General features: G+C 49.2%; 2 protein-coding genes across 5 annotated transcripts; one reads left to right on the top strand and one right to left on the bottom strand.

Annotated features, from left to right (window-relative positions):
• Nucleotides 1–506: 506 nt before the first annotated feature.
• ALKBH3 (alkB homolog 3, alpha-ketoglutarate dependent dioxygenase) lies at nucleotides 507–11,672 on the bottom strand. 4 transcript variants are annotated; one of them, XM_032967118.2, is made up of 10 exons: nucleotides 11,549–11,672; nucleotides 10,947–11,027; nucleotides 8,487–8,581; nucleotides 7,511–7,545; nucleotides 7,334–7,381; nucleotides 6,886–6,989; nucleotides 5,753–5,841; nucleotides 4,708–4,917; nucleotides 4,089–4,187; nucleotides 507–1,236 (listed from the first exon to the last, which is right to left on the bottom strand). In XM_032967118.2, the coding sequence occupies exons 2-10, from the start codon at nucleotides 11,023–11,025 to the stop codon at nucleotides 1,147–1,149; spliced, it is 849 nt and encodes a 282-aa protein (XP_032823009.2). In that variant the 5' UTR covers nucleotides 11,026–11,027; nucleotides 11,549–11,672; the 3' UTR covers nucleotides 507–1,146. The 4 variants fall into 4 exon arrangements, with proteins under 4 accessions (XP_032823009.2, XP_032823010.2, XP_075928558.1 ...); XM_032967119.2 differs by lacking the exon at nucleotides 11,549–11,672 and adding an exon at nucleotides 11,334–11,534; XM_076072443.1 differs by lacking the exon at nucleotides 11,549–11,672 and adding an exon at nucleotides 11,347–11,534.
• A 216-nt stretch (nucleotides 11,673–11,888) lies between these two features.
• Nucleotides 11,889–15,495, top strand: PSMC2 (proteasome 26S subunit, ATPase 2). The gene is made up of 3 exons (XM_032967117.2): nucleotides 11,889–12,717; nucleotides 13,546–13,758; nucleotides 14,362–15,495. Exons 1-3 carry the CDS (start codon nucleotides 12,409–12,411, stop codon nucleotides 15,166–15,168), a joined length of 1,329 nt encoding a protein of 442 aa, XP_032823008.1. The 5' UTR covers nucleotides 11,889–12,408; the 3' UTR covers nucleotides 15,169–15,495.
• Nucleotides 15,496–15,939: the final 444 nt, after the last annotated feature.

Genomic DNA, 15,939 nt, shown 5'->3' with positions numbered 1-15,939 from the left:
ATGAGGCATCGGTTTATTTGGATGAAACCTTGATTTGCTAACTTGAGCAAACAAAGAAATTTCCAATATGGAATTATCTTTAACAGCCACCGCTCCCGCCATGTGATGCAGTTTTCGTGTTTGCATCACGATTATAACTGTCTGAAGTTTAATAGAGTCCATAAGGTGTAGCTTTATTTCAAATTGAACATTCTTAATTGTGTCCAAATTATATTCAATCCATATGTTATGAAGGACATATACATATTCATCCTTTCAAAGGAGGTTAGTCACTAATGTGCTGTACTAGTAGCGAATTTGTTTACGTGAATACCCTCACTAATTGGCTGTGTCGGGCGGTGGCGAGTTTAACGACACATTTATATTTAAGCGATCTAACCCAAAAACCTCTGATTTAAAGCTTTCGTGAGCTAAGAATACCAAAAACCTCTATTATGGACGCATCCATCCTGTTTTACAGGTTGGCTACACAAACATTTGGAAAGACTTCCACCTGTTAATCCATGTTCTCGATTTTTGCAAGCGACTTTTATAAAAATAAATAACAGTTATTAAGCAACTTTTAACTCAGGCACATCAATGCAGCACGCACACAATCTTCCAGGTAAATGTCGTTTTATAGCAACTTCACAGGTGGACGGTATCTGGATCCGAACCCAGAACCCCACTAGTGTCAACTCAGCGCTCTAATTCCTGAGCCATCTGGCCACCTCCTGTAGTAACAACGTTACAGATGTGTGGCTTTATTGCTTAAGCAACAACACGTTGACAAGGCGGCGGCGAGGATAACTCGGAGAAGGTGATTCTAGCTGTGGTCTCAAAAAACACTGAGGAATGCTCCTGGCTGCATATGGAACCAATAGTTGCCTACCTCTCTGAAAAATGTGTGTTTTTTATGCACTGTATATCAACACATCCATCATGAACACAGTCTTACAATGGAAACATGAGTAAAGCGGTGGTGCATTGGGTTTACGCACAGTGCGCTATGACCTTGACAACCAGAGTCTGATTCCTGGCCAGGACACGGTCATTTGCCTTCTCAGCCAGCCAGCCACCTCCTTGGTAAGTGAACGTCTCAGATGCCAACGGGCCTGACGCCGACATCCATTCTGGACGATCTTCGGCCCAGGGAGACGTCCTTGCTCAGGTGTGTGCGGTCTTGTTGGGGTAGATGGTGCGGTAGGTGAGGTTTATTCTGCCAGCCCGGCTGTGGTATTCCTTGGGAACTCGATGCTGTCAGGGGGACACGGAGGGGGGGGGGGGGGTCAGGTGGGGATCGTCATAAGTATACTGGGTTGTTTTCAGCCCTAAGCTTTTATAATCATTAACAGCAACAGGCATGATCTATCCACTGCTAGATGAAGGAATCCCTGCATTGTTGCCATCCGTCACGGTCTTGTGACGCCGTAATCCATATCGCTCCCGCAGAGGAGCTCACCTCACCGCTCCACGTCAGCCGTGATAGTCATCCCGGGTGTGTCCCCTCCTTTGGCTGCTATTCCATCACCAGTCTCGTCCATCGGCAATCATCCCCCCTTCTAGCGATGTATCCTGCCCAAACTCGATATAATCTAATAGAAAAATACAAAACTAATTTAATTGAACGATACAATCGGTATTTGAAAACTTGATAAGTGGCAGTACAGATATCTTCAAGGGCATATGTCTCCGTGTATAAGTGTGTATGCAGTGAGGGAAAAAAGTAATTGATCCCCTGCTGATTTTGTACGTTTTCCCACTGATAAAGAAATGATCAGTCTATAATTTTCATGGTAGGTTTATTTGAACAGTGAGAGACAGAATAACAACAAGAAAATCCAGAAAAACGCATGTCAAAAATGTAATAAATTGATTTGCATTTTAATGAGGGAAATAACTATTTGACCCCCTCTCAATCAGAAAGATTTCTGGCTCCCAGGTGTCTTTTATACAGGTAACGAGCTGAGATTAGGAGCACACTCTTAAAGGGAATGCTCCTAATCTCAGCTTGTTACCTGTATAAAAGACACCTGTCCACAGAAGCAATCAATCATATTCCAAACTCTCCACCATGGCCAAGACCAAAGAGCTCTCCAAGGATGTCAGGGACAAGATTGTAGACCTACACAAGGCTGGAATGGGCTACAAGACCATTGCCAAGCAGCTTGGTGAGAAGGTGACAACAGTTGGTGCGATTATTCGCAAATGGAAGAAACACAAAATAACTGTCAATCTCCCTCGGCCTGGGGCTCCATGCAAGATCTTACCTCGTGGAGTTGCAATGATCATGAGAACGGTGAGGAATCAGCCCAGAACTACACGGGAGGATCTTGTCAATGATCTCAAGGCAGCTGGGACCATAGTCATCATTAAAACAATTGGTAACACAATACGCCGTGAAGGACTGAAATCCTGCAGCGCCCGCAAGGTCCCCCTGCTCAAGAAAGCACATATACATGCCCGTCTGAAGTTTGCCAATGAACATCTGGAATGATTCAGAGGACAACTGGGTGAAAGTGTTGTGGTCAGATGAGACCAAAATGGAGCTCTTTGGCATCAACTCAACTCGCCGCGTTTGGAGGAGGAGGAATGCTGCCTATGACCCCAAGAACACCATCCCCACCGTCAAACATGGAGGTGGAAACATTATGCTTTGGGGGTGTTTTTCTGCTAAGGGGACAGGACAACTTCACCGTATCAAAGGGACGATGGATGGGGCCATGTACCGTCAAATCTTGGGTGAGAACCTCCTTCCCTCAGCCAGGGCATTGAAAATGGGTCGTGGATGGGTATTCCAGCATGACAATGACCCAAAACACATGGCCAAGGCAACAAAGGAGTGGCTCAAGAAGAAGCACATTAAGGTCCTGGAGTGGCCTAGCCAGTCTCCAGACCTTAATCCCATAGAAAATCTGTGGAGGGAGCTGAAGGTTCGAGTTGCCAAACGTCAGCCTCGAAACCTTAATGACTTGGAGAAGATCTGCAAAGAGGAGTATGATAAAATCCCTCCTGAGATGTGCACAAACCGGGTGGCCAACTACAAGAAACGTCTGACCTCTGTGATTGCCAACAAGGGTTTTGCCACCAAGTACTAAGTCATGTTTTGCAGAGGGGTCAATTACTTATTTCCCTCATTAAAATGCAAATAAATTTATAACATTTTTGACATGCGTTTTTCTGGATTTTGTTGTTGTTATTCTGTCTCTCACTGTTCAAATACACCTACCATTAAAATTATAAACTGATCATTTCTTTGTCAGTGGGCAAACGTACAAAATCAGCAGGGGATCAAATACTTTTTTCTCTCACTGTACATTGGTGTCCGCACGCGCGTGTTTATTTTTATGCATGTATGCACGTAAGCGCATTTTGATTTAAAGCTTTCGTGACTGCAGACATTCATATTCTTAGCTCTTTCGGTAAAGTCACGTTGAAGGGAAACAATAAAAAAATAAAATATATATAACAATAAAAATTCTCACAACGTTTTTCGACCATAACACAAACGGTCGTCATCAGGTGTGCCGGTTTGCATAAATTTATTTATTTTTAAACGGTGTACTTATTTATAAAAAAACGTCAGCGCCACGCGCAGCGATTTGGCAGTTTATTTAGAAGGACTAGTCCATCTATGTTCTGAAAAGAGGAGGGGGGAGACGAAGAATTAATGTATGCTGTCTGAAAGCCACTGTAAGCGTGAACAATCAATTAAGACCTGAAATGGTTTATCAAATCTTTCCAATGATTGCTAAGCCAGAATCCATCTTCTCGGTTGAAATTGTCTCTGTGCTTGTATATGTGGATAGCCTCATGAACGAATCTCACATGGTAGCCAGATGGCTTACAAAGAACCTCTGTCTTGGAAAAGTCAATGTCATGTGAGCCTACTGAATTATAACAATGATCTGCCACGGCCGAGGTGTTGGTCCTACCGTGTTTAAGGTCTGCTTTGTGTTCACGAATGCGGTCCGAGACATGGCGTTTGGTTTCTCCAATGTAACTACATACAGTACCCTGGTGTCTACAAACTAAGTTGCCTCTGTGGTAGTAGTTATGGAGGGGGGGGGGGGGTCTTCTTCTTGCGTGTGGCAGGCTGTAGTGCTTACCTGCCAGTCGTCCTGCAAGGCCCCGAACATGAGAATGAGATCGCCGTGGCCTAGAGGAACGCGTAGACGCTCCACGTAGGTGAAGTCCCCTTCATCCTCCTGGCACAGAATCGTGTGCCAACGTGAACGACTCCAGAACATCGCTCTTTGCTCGCGTCACTGCTCTAAAAGTGCCCTTTGACATTGAACTTTTGTATTAAGGGACGCTCCTCAAACGGAGCCTCAAGACTCAGCGACGTGCACTGTTGATGGTTTTCCTGTTAAAGTTGCATTATAGCAAAGGGATGTATAAGGCATAAACACGTGAAATGATGAGCAATTAACACATCACCCTCTGATGGGTTTATGAGCTGTATCGCGTATTGTTCGGCACAATGTCCGATCTTTTCTATACGCTTGCTGGCAACTTATTTCACGAACTGAATTTCCGGTTCTGTGCGGCCCCCAAGTATACCAATGCAGTCTCTGTGGCCAAGAAGAAGCGAGCGCAGCGAAACGTCGGACATCACGCCAGGCAACAGGTGGCAGAACCCAAAAAACAAATCGAGAGAGCCGAACAAACGAACGAGCGAAGGATTTAACGAACGAGTCGTCTAGTGCCCACGCACGATTCACCCACCGGCGGGGGCTTCTTGCGCAGCTCGAAGGAGCGCATCTCGCCCAAGCTGAGGGAGGCGATGGACGGCTGGGGGCCCAGGTCGGGCTCGTCGTCGCAGTGCCAGTCCACGCTGTCGTGCTCGTTGCGGTACCAGTTGGCGAGCACCGAGTTGCACTGCACCCCCGTGACCTCCGCGATGCGGTCGCGCAGCATCGTCACCAGCGGATGCCACTAGGGGACGCCGCCGGCAACACAGGGACACAGACGTTGGACGAGAGCAACAGGAGGGAAAGGGTCTTCAAGTGGCCTCATTTTGGGTGAGAAGGAATCGTAAATGTGCCGTGGTTTAGCTCGCAGGGCCTCTGGCATGAACACTGAATCTTAATAATGCTAAATATGCCTTACCCTGGCTTTTAGAGTCTTGAATATTAAAAGTGAACCCTAAAAAATATCCTAAAGATGCCTTCATCTGGTGCTCTTGCGCTTGGGCATTCCCACTGAACCCTATGCGTGCTTTAGTGTGGCTCTATTAGCCTCAGGCACGCACACACGAGGGCAAGAGGAACACGAGGAGGAGGTCTTGAAGGGTTCTCGCTTTCCGGCCCTCGTCAGCAAGCATAAAAGAAACTGGCTAAAAAATTGCAATGCAGGACCCTGCTGATAAAAAGTTATGAGACTTAGTGAAGCCTTTCTGGGTCATTCAAAGCATTATCATTATTTAAATTTTAATTTGAAAAGACTTATTGTGTGCACTAAGGTTGCACTACTGTGCATGTACCACCTTGTGCAGGCATCCCTTAACCGCTGACAAAATGCATGGGAAGTCGACCGCAAACACAATCGAGTGTCATCATAACACTTTGTATTTGTTTTGCAGCGGAATATCTTCCTGTGTTGCCGTGTGCCTGAAGACAAGCTCCAGCATTGGGTAATAGAGTTGTCCAGAGGAGGCGCTCAACCTACAATAGAGATTTCTTTAGGGGACTCGGTGTAATGATTTGCTACGTGCACATGAAGGCACAGTGTTTGCTTGAAGCTGTGATTGTGTGCGAGTGTTTACACTCACATGTGGGTTGGCTTCCATGGTGAGCCGCGAGTAGGTGTAGGGATGATCCCCGTACCAGCACGTCAGCCGGGGCTCCAGACTCGTCACCCCTGCTCCACATGACAAGTTCAAAGACCCGAGGTTAATAACAACTATGTGATGCTTAGTTAGTACGAACTAGGAACTAGGAATGGCACTCTGTGAAGTACCTCCGTAAGAATCCTATAGATGCCTAAGTTTGGTCTTTTAAGCCTCGGGCATTAATTTTTTCTAAGGATCCTAAACAAACCATAGTCTGGCCATATGGGTGCTCCCGTGGCGAGATGTTAACTACCTCGCCTGGTATACAGGAGTTCATGGGTTCGATCCCAACCCTGACGCCTGTATACTTGGAGTTTTCATCATCGTCCGTGGCCATGTGGCTTTTTCTCTGGGTCCTCCAGTTTTGATCTCCACATTGAGAAACATCACGGGTTTAAAAGAGTATTCGGGGGCTATACATTGTCACGTGATAAGCCACTTCGTTGAGATATCATTTGTGGCCAGGTCGCTTCCGAAAAATAGCTATATAGCGTATATAGCTCAGTGGGCCTTACCTGGTAAAATAAAAAAAATATTTAGTTTATAGTTTAAATGGGCATCTGGCATTCACAATAATCCCAAAGAATCCAAAAGTTGCTGAAGCTTGGCCCTGAGCCTCAGGCATTTACACGATGACCATGATAATATGAAACACTGCTGGATGAGACTTCATCAGAAATGTCATCATTGCATCTACAACCGGTCTCCGAGCGATTGAGAGCTTAGTTCGAGGGAGACGGCTGTGTCACTTTGTGGACACGTCGCCCCTTCTTGATGCGAAAACTCCAGCAGCAAATTGCGCGCTCACTCCGACTGGCGGTTGACGTCCGAAGTGGAACTGCGACCCTCAAAGGAATGGCGCCGCCCACCGTGGTTGCCCCCCACACCCCCCGTGATCCGTGGATCAGACAAATCACTCGAGACGCCGGCGTACAGCAGCAAGAGCAGTTTAAGCGAATGCTGTCGCAAGAGGTCACACGTTGGCGCAATCAGCCCTTCGCTGACCATGCGTGATGAATGGATGGCCGAGAGGCACACGCCAGGTGAAATCATGCACAGACGGCGAGCGGCACCGTGCTTGGTGTACGTCCTTTGCCCCCATGGGATCTCGGCCGCAAGCTGCTCGAACATCCAGTCGGCCTCGGCGCGCTCAACAAATCCAGGAAAGAGCCGCAGGCTGCAAGACACCCAGCACATTCGCACAGCCCTGGTCAGTCCAATGCTGGATGAAGGCCTCCCCAAGCCAGTAAGCTATGTGTGTGGGTGTGTATATATATGTCAAACACCCGTACACTTGTATAAACACACACACACACACACGAAACAATGTCTATTCCTATACACTGGCTGTACGTCTTATACTGAGCAGTACAATGTGTGTTACACAATTTGAGACCTCGCGTAAAAAATATGCCAAGGAAATAACAGAGGTCAAGAAGATGGCGATGACAAATTGTCAAAATTGTCAAATATACAGATGGGCCGTACAATGCGCCGATGAACATCAACGTCAATTCCTACCTGGACACACCAGTAGGGCCCGTGCTGATCTCGTAGTCACCAGCCACGCTTTAGAAGGAAAGCACAAATCACAAATGTCATTGTCACAATGAAATGCACATTAGATTTTAATACCGTAGTCTACTTGAGATAGTTGTTTGTATTTCTGTAAAAAAACAATGTGCGGATTTTACTCACTTAATGACTTTTACATCAGGTGCTCTTCTCAGAGGCTGTTAACACATTAAAAGTAAACTTTAAAAGGCATCTTCTTGGTTCTTTCGGTAAAGTCACGTAGAATGGAAATAAAATAATGAAATAACATTCTCACGACGAAGTGGCCTTGTGTTGTGGCCGAAACGTCGTGAGAATTTTATTATTTTATTTCATTATTTTATTTCCATTCTACGTGACCTTACCGAAAGAACCAAGAAGATGAATCCCTGCAGTCACGAAAGCTTTAAATCGAAATTTAAAAGGCATATTAACAGGCACGATACAAGCATCATACAATGGCTCAAAGTCTGGAGTTACGCAAATAGGTTGAGGGATGAATGTCACCATAACTCGCAGTGCCTGAGTCTCTATCTCTTGTCAAGATGTACCCAATCTATTGTTCAATAATGATCCTCTCCCTTCGTGCACCAAGATACGTAACACGGCTGAGTCTAGTGTAGCCTGCCTATATTGCTCATAGAATTTGCTGTACTGACATTTCCGCGCTGTCTCTCAAGTTAGGAAGTTTCATGAAGTGAGCCACCCATCCTTGCCTCCTAACCACTGGATGACAGGCAGGCACCATCAAGCCTATAATAGTGATAAAACATCATTTCCTGCAGCATTACACAATGTTGTGCAATCCGCAAACACGCAGTAAATTCACAAGTATTTATACTTGTGGGAGTAAACTGGAGCACCTGCAGAAACCCCACGCATGCGAGGGGGCAGCGCTCTATCCCAAACAAATGGGAAAGATGGAGATAAGTCCACACTTTCTGTACAGCTTTTACCTGGCAAGCCAAGGTCTGGTACGTCAACACCCACGGGAAGGGAGTTTCACAGCATTGTGTGTGACCCACCACTAGCTTATGTACCTACACAAGGATAATTATGTTTCCCAAACAGCTTGAAACACGTGGCTTTTAATGTACAATTGTCTTAGCATGATACTCACTTTCTCTGGGTCCACATACACAAACTTCCCATCTTGAGTTTCGGCGTTGTTCTGCTTTGGTGCAGAGATGGGTGCCTTTGTCACTTGTTGAGAGGCTAGAGGAACACGAAGTAAAACAATGCTGTCACAATTCACGCCCGTGTTCACCAGAAACTGTTGATGATTACAAAAGGTTTCAGCCCGTTGTCAATCCACTCGCTGATGAAGACCTCTCCGGGCACCTGGGACCGATACAGAAATCACTCGCCAAAGATGACCAGGAATTGCATTTAGTGCAATGTGCTAAGGGGCCGTCCATAAATGACGTCACGCGATTTTTGACGATTTTTGACCCCCCCCCCCTCGTCACACGGCGTCACAACAAGTCAGACCCCCCCTCAAATATGACGTCACAAAGTTCTGCCCCCCCCCTCCAAAAATAAAACATGCTTCAAATCGCTTTAAACTATTGTCATTATAGTGCGTATTTAATGTGGCGCTGCACTTAGATGTTGTAGGAAAAAACATTTATTAAAAAGTCTATTTAATTAGGTAGAACGTGTTGTCTATATTTATTTAAAGTTGCGCATTTTTATGTGACGTCACATTTATCAACCCGCCCCTCTCGTCACACATCGTCACAAATATCTGACCCCCCCCCCTCCCCCTAGGTGCGTGACGTCATTTATGGACGGCCCCTAACCACTGCACCACCGCTCCTTCTCTCCACCTGTGTTCATGCCGGTTTAATAAGCTCTGGGTGGCCATCGTTGAGGTATATGTAGGTGGACTAGACCAGGGGTGACTATGCCAGAGGTATCAGTAGGTGTACTAGGCTAAGGTGACTATGATAAATTACTGTACCTGAATGTAGTCTCGCCTAGGGGTGACTAACATCAGTGGTCTATGCAAGGGGTGACTACGATAGGTGGACCAGTCTAGGGGTTACTGATAGGTGGACGAGGCTAGGGGTGACTATGATAGGCAGACTAGGCTCGGGCTGACTGATAGGTGGACTAAGCTAGGGGTGACTGATAGGTGGACGAGGCTAGGGGTGACTGATAGGTGGACTAGGCTAGGGGTGACTGATAGATGGACGAGGCTCGGGCTGGCTGATAGGTGGACGAAGCTCGGGCTGACTGATAGGTAGACTAGGCTAGGGGTGACTGATAGGTGGACTAGGCTAGGGGTGATTGATAGGTGGACGAGGCTCGGGCTGACTGATAGGTGGACGAGGCTCGGGCTGACTAAGAGGTGGACTAGGCTAGGGGTGACTGATAGGTGGACTAGGCTAGGGGTGACTGATAGGTGGACGAGGCTAGGGGTGACTGATAGGTGGACGAGGCTCGGGCTGACTGATAGGTGGACGAGGCTAGGGGTGACTGATAGGTGGACGAGGCTAGGGGTGACTGATAGGTGGACGAGGCTAGGGGTGACTGATAGGTGGACGAGGCTAGGGGTGACTGATAGGTGGACGAGGCTAAGGGTGACTGATAGGTGGACGAGGCTAGGGGTGACTGATAGGTGGACGAGGCTAGGGGTGACTGATAGGTGGACGAGGCTAGGGGTGACTGATAGGTGGACGAGGCTAAGGGTGACTGATAGGTGGACGAGGCTAGGGGTGACTGATAGGTGGACGACGCTAGGGGTGACTGATAGGTGGACGAGTCTAGGGGTGACTGATAGGTGGACGAGGCTAGGGGTGACTGATAGGTGGACGAGGCTAGGGGTGACTGATAGGTGGACGAGGCTAAGGGTGACTGATAGGTGGACGAGGCTAGGGGTGACTGATAGGTGGACGAGGCTAGGGGTGACTGATAGGTGGACGAGGCTAAGGGTGACTGATAGGTGGACGAGGCTAGGGGTGACTGATAGGTGGACGAGGCTAGGGGTGACTGATAGGTGGACGAGGCTAAGGGTGACTGATAGGTGGACGAGGCTAGGGGTGACTGATAGGTGGACGAGTCTAGGGGTGACTGATACGTGGACGAGGCTAGGGGTGACTGATAGGTGGACGAGGCTCGAGGTGACTAATAGGTGGACGAGGCTAGGGGTGACTGATAGGTGGACGAGGCTAGGGGTGACTGATAGGTGGACGAGGCTAGGGGTGACTGATAGGTGGACGATGCTAGGGGTGACTGATAGGTGGACGAGGCTAGGGGTGACTGATAGGTGGACGAGTCTAGGGGTGACTGATACGTGGACGAGGCTAGGGGTGACTGATAGGTGGACGAGGCTAGGGGTGACTGATAGGTGGACGAGGCTAGGGGTGACTGATAGGTGGACGAGGCTAGGGGTGACTTATAGGTGGACGAGGCTAGGGGTGACTGATAGGTGGACGAGTCTAGGGGTGACTGATAGGTGGACGAGGCTAGGGGTGACTGATAGGTGGACGAGGCTAGGGTTGACTGATAGGTGGACGAGGCTAGGGGTGACTGATAGGTGGTGTATGCTCGCTAGGGGTGACTGTAACAGAGGAACCTGCAGGTGGACGAGATTTGTTGTTGGTGGCTGGCGTCGCCCATCCCCCCTGTACACGGGGACGACTCCTTTTGTCCATCTCTGTGCGACAGACACACACCGTAGCGCTCGTACCAGGCTCGGTGCACTTCGAGGCAACACTTTTACATCACACCCAGTATACATAATGGAACATGACACATCTATACATACTGTATAAGCGTGCAGAATATAGCACAGCATACTACAGTCAAACACTGTAGAAACTTGCGTTGTACGGTACTTCTATGCTCCCACCGCTTTCACAACCGCCGTTCACCACGAAGCGGCGGTCACGTCACCACGGCGCTCGTGCCAGGCTAGGTGCACTTCGAGGCACCGCACTTTCACAAACCCGCACTGACCGACCTTGGTGTCGTACCCGTACGACCCGGAATACTTCTACCGGAGGAATCCGATTAGCTATCAAGCTCTTTTTCACAGGCGTTCAGTAGGCCCGCACGCGGCGCGGGGAGGCCCTTATCCAGCAGTGGATAGACCAAAGGGTATAAGTCTGTCCACGTGTACTATAGGTGTGTACGGTAACAACAGCCAGTGATGTTTGTGTGTGTTGGAGAGCTCACCGCTCAATCAACTCCACTAATTAACGCATGGACAGCAGCAACATCGTCATCGCGTCGTGACGTCACCGAACGCACATTTCTCCCCCTTGTCGCATTGAGGCGACGTCACGTACATAAGGCGATGCCCGTGACGTCACTCCGCCGAACGTCGATGTCTGGCATGGGGATTTCGTGACGTCATCAAGCCGGCTCGCGAGCTCGATGACGTCATTCTCCCCGACGTTGCGCGGTAATATCTTGCGTGAGTGTTCCGGGACGTCATCGAGCCCCCTCGCGGAGACGTCATTCCACCACGCTGCGCGGCAATATCTGCTTACACTGTTGCGTGACGTCATCGAGCCGGCTCACGAGCACGATGACGTTGTTCCGCCGACGGTGACGTCACCGCGAGTGCATCCGGCGACGACATCGGCGCGCGACTCTGGCCCGTGTCGCCGTGGTTCTGCTCCGTCATTGCCTCCGCTGCTCCCTCGTCGCAGAGTGCCACCCACCAGGAGTCTTCTGTCGCCTCTACGAGTTTCTTTCTCGGTCGGAGTCTCCCAGAGTCCCACGCTTGTTCTCTCAGAGTCTCCGGGACTCGTATTGGGCGGGAGGCCCTCTCCGGAGTCTCCGAGTCGAGTCTCGTAGAATCCTCGAATTCCCGTCTCACAAGCGGTCTCTCTGCTTCTTCCGTCTCTCACTCTTAGTGCCGAGCCTTTCTTGAGTCTCCCCCGAGTCTTTCTCTTGGTCTCTCCTAGTTCTGAGTCTCCCCCCCCCTCCTCCACAGATAGTGCCACCACCGACCTGCTCTGACTTATCTGCACATCTCCCATTTGCGTGACCACCACCACCACCACCGCTCTCCCACGCCCGACACAACCATGCCGGACTACCTGGGCAGCGACCAGCGCAAGGTGAAGGCCAAGGACTCGGCCAAGGAGGGCGGCGAGGATGGCGAGGGTGAGCGAGTGATCCGCTCCCTGGACGAGGGCGATATCGCCCTGCTCAAGACCTACGGACAGAGCGCCTACAGCCGCCTCACCAAGCAGGCGGAGGAAGATGTGCAGTCCATGCTCAAGAAAATCAACGAGCTCACGGGCATCAAGGAGTCTGACACTGGGCTGGCTCCCCCTGCACTTTGGGACCTGGCCGCTGACAAGCAGACCCTGCAAAGCGAGCAGCCCCTGCAGGTTGGCGGCACGTCTATAATACATTACGTATATAAAATCACAAGTCGGATTGTCTCCGCACATAAGTACAAATATGGGTTAGGCCATCAGCCAATTAATTGGCTTTCCAGGCGGGTATTATCGAGGCGCATTTGTTTATGGGGGGAAACAACTTGGGACCAGAGGCTTGCGGAATAAACCCTGCTGTGTCACGAGATGTTGGTGGAGGTGCGGCGTAATTTAAGGCCGATCCTATTCTTTTGTCCCTGCAGATTCGTGACAAAACATTCTCTTTTACTGCAGTCTGTAACCCCACAAACCCAACCACTAAAAGCTATCGACGCTTGCCATACATCCTAAGCCTTCACACTCAACTCTAACCCCAACCCAAAATCCTATCCCCTACATTTTAACCTGTTGCCATAAATCCTAACCAAATCAATACTTTATCCCTAACCCTGCACAAAAACCAAATAAGTGATGTCCCAAAATATTTCATCTAACGCCCAAACGGACGAATATCGTGTCTGTACTTAGATAAAATAAATCCACGAAGATAATTAGAGTATTTCCATTTTGTATGCTTTCCAAATGAGGTTGAAAGCTTAAGTTAATTCATTATCTCCGTCTATCATGCTGTCACAAAACCTGGAAAGATGACCAAATATGAGTGAAAGTTACTTTAAGGCTGTATTGCTATAAAGGACTCGCCCTATAGAAAACCGGCCAAATTAACCCAAGGGTTTTTTTAAAAATACAATTACAAACTTACGGTTAACTGACATTGCAACAGTCGACATGTGAAATATCGCATCGCAAAACATGATTTTGTTGCAACGCTACTTGCAGGTGGCCCGCTGCACCAAGATCATCAATGCCGAGGGTGAAGACGCCAAGTACATAATCAATGTGAAGCAATTTGCCAAGTTCGTGGTTGACCTGGGCGACCAGGTGGCACCCACGGACATCGAGGAGGGCATGAGGGTCGGCGTGGACAGGAACAAGTACCAGATCCACATCCCACTGCCGCCCAAGATCGACCCCACTGTTACCATGATGCAGGTGATGTCTCTGCTTGCTGTTGCACGTCTGGCCTGTTATGTATGTACGTATCTTGAACTTCTTTCGCACCGTACGTATGCAACCGTGCTAATCAGAGGTGCGATATGGTGTGGAACGTGGGGGTTATGAATTATGGTGAAAGAAGATGCATGGTGAACCATGGGACATGGTGAACAATTGTGGACCATGTGGTATGGTATCATGGTGAATTATGGGGCTCAGGATACCATCTTATATGGTGAGCAATGTGCATTATAAACGTTGGGATTTGGTGAAGAATGTGATAGAGACGACCATGGGTCACTTTGAACCATTGGGCTCGGAGAGATGAGACATCTCCAAGATAACCCCGAGTTGTGTATCGGACATAATGCACTGTCATTTGTGAGAGGTCTCTTACATCAGGTGATAGTCCACTGAGACAGGAATGAGACCTGGGTTTAATACAAATAAAACTAAAATGGGGGTGCTCATCGAATCTCTTCCATTAAGATAGAATTGCTCTTGAGGCCTCAAGAGACTACGGATTTACATCCTTTCGACCAGCTGTGATACCTGTATTCATTCACGACTCTCTCGTCATTGCCGCGTGGCACCGCACAGGTGGAAGAGAAGCCCGACGTGACGTACAGCGACGTGGGTGGCTGCAAGGAGCAGATCGAAAAGCTGCGGGAGGTGGTGGAGACGCCGCTGCTGCACCCCGAGCGCTTCGTCAACCTGGGCATCGAGCCGCCCAAGGGCGTGCTCCTCTTCGGGCCGCCGGGCACGGGCAAGACGCTGTGCGCGCGCGCCGTCGCCAACCGCACCGATGCGTGCTTCATCCGCGTCATCGGCTCCGAGCTGGTGCAGAAGTACGTGGGCGAGGGCGCCCGCATGGTGCGCGAGCTCTTCGAGATGGCGCGCACCAAGAAGGCCTGCCTCATCTTCTTCGACGAAATCGATGCCATCGGCGGGGCGCGTTTCGACGACGGCGCCGGCGGCGACAACGAGGTGCAGCGCACCATGCTGGAGCTCATCAACCAGCTGGACGGCTTCGACCCGCGCGGAAACATCAAGGTGCTCATGGCCACCAACCGGCCCGACACGCTCGACCCCGCTCTCATGCGCCCCGGCCGCCTCGACCGCAAGATCGAGTTCGGGCTGCCAGATCTCGAGGGCCGCACGCACATCTTCAAGATCCACGCGCGCTCCATGAGCGTGGAGAGGGACATTCGCTTCGAGCTGCTCGCGCGACTCTGCCCCAACAGCACCGGAGCGGAGATCCGCAGCGTGTGCACCGAGGCCGGCATGTTCGCCATCCGCGCGCGCCGCAAGGTGGCCACCGAGAAGGATTTCCTGGAGGCCGTCAACAAAGTGATAAAGTCCTACGCCAAGTTCAGCGCCACCCCTCGCTACATGACCTACAACTGAGGTGTCGGGATTGCACGGAGGGTGCAGTTGTTTTCTTGGCATATGTTAGGAAAAGTTTTTCTTTTTACATACTATGGTAAATGCACACGCGAAAGTTAAAAGTGTTTGGCAAAGTTACCAGTCCTGTTCAGTGAAAGGGTATAGAATTTTTTTTCCAGGCCAGGTTTTGTAGTTGGTTGAGCAGAGCATACAGGATGCCACACACACACACACGAGTCTAGAAATACCTGCTTTGTGGTGTGAATTTCTGTTTTGAAACCATGTAATGCTTTGTGGATTGTAAAACATTACAAATTTGACAAATAAAAGATTACGTAAATGGAAAAAGCCACTGTTAACGAACTTTTATTTCATGGCTGGTTTTGTTTGTAAAGGCAGAACTGGGCTGCTGGTATTGTGGCAGTACAGAAATCGGAGGTCATGTACCCATCTGTGCGAACTTGAGCATGATTTATCCTCTTGTAGTGTTTTCTGACTACCAGTGTTCTCCCATTTGTACTCCTTGGAGTGGTGAGGAAATTATATATGGTCATTGCAAAGAACTGTAGATTTTTTACATTACGGTAGCTTCTCACTACATTCAAATATACAGCATGCAGAGTACCCTACACCTATTTCCATCACAGCTCCTCCAGTGTCTTCCCCAGCACCCGATGCATCCATCAGTCCTCAATGGTGGCCCCCAGTGAAGAAGCTGATATGGCTGCATGTTAAAGATGATACACCAGGAGCATTTTTAAGAACACATCAGCATTAGTTGCTATATGATTT

The sequence above is a fragment of the Petromyzon marinus genome, chromosome 37, assembly GCF_048934315.1.
Source record: "Petromyzon marinus isolate PM22_M1 ecotype Great Lakes invasive population chromosome 37, UKy_Petmar_22M1.pri1.0, whole genome shotgun sequence".
Lineage (NCBI taxonomy): Eukaryota > Metazoa > Chordata > Hyperoartia > Petromyzontiformes > Petromyzontidae > Petromyzon > Petromyzon marinus.
The sequence above is the reverse complement of the archived record's forward strand: the minus strand, read 5'-3'. Positions and strand labels throughout refer to the sequence as shown.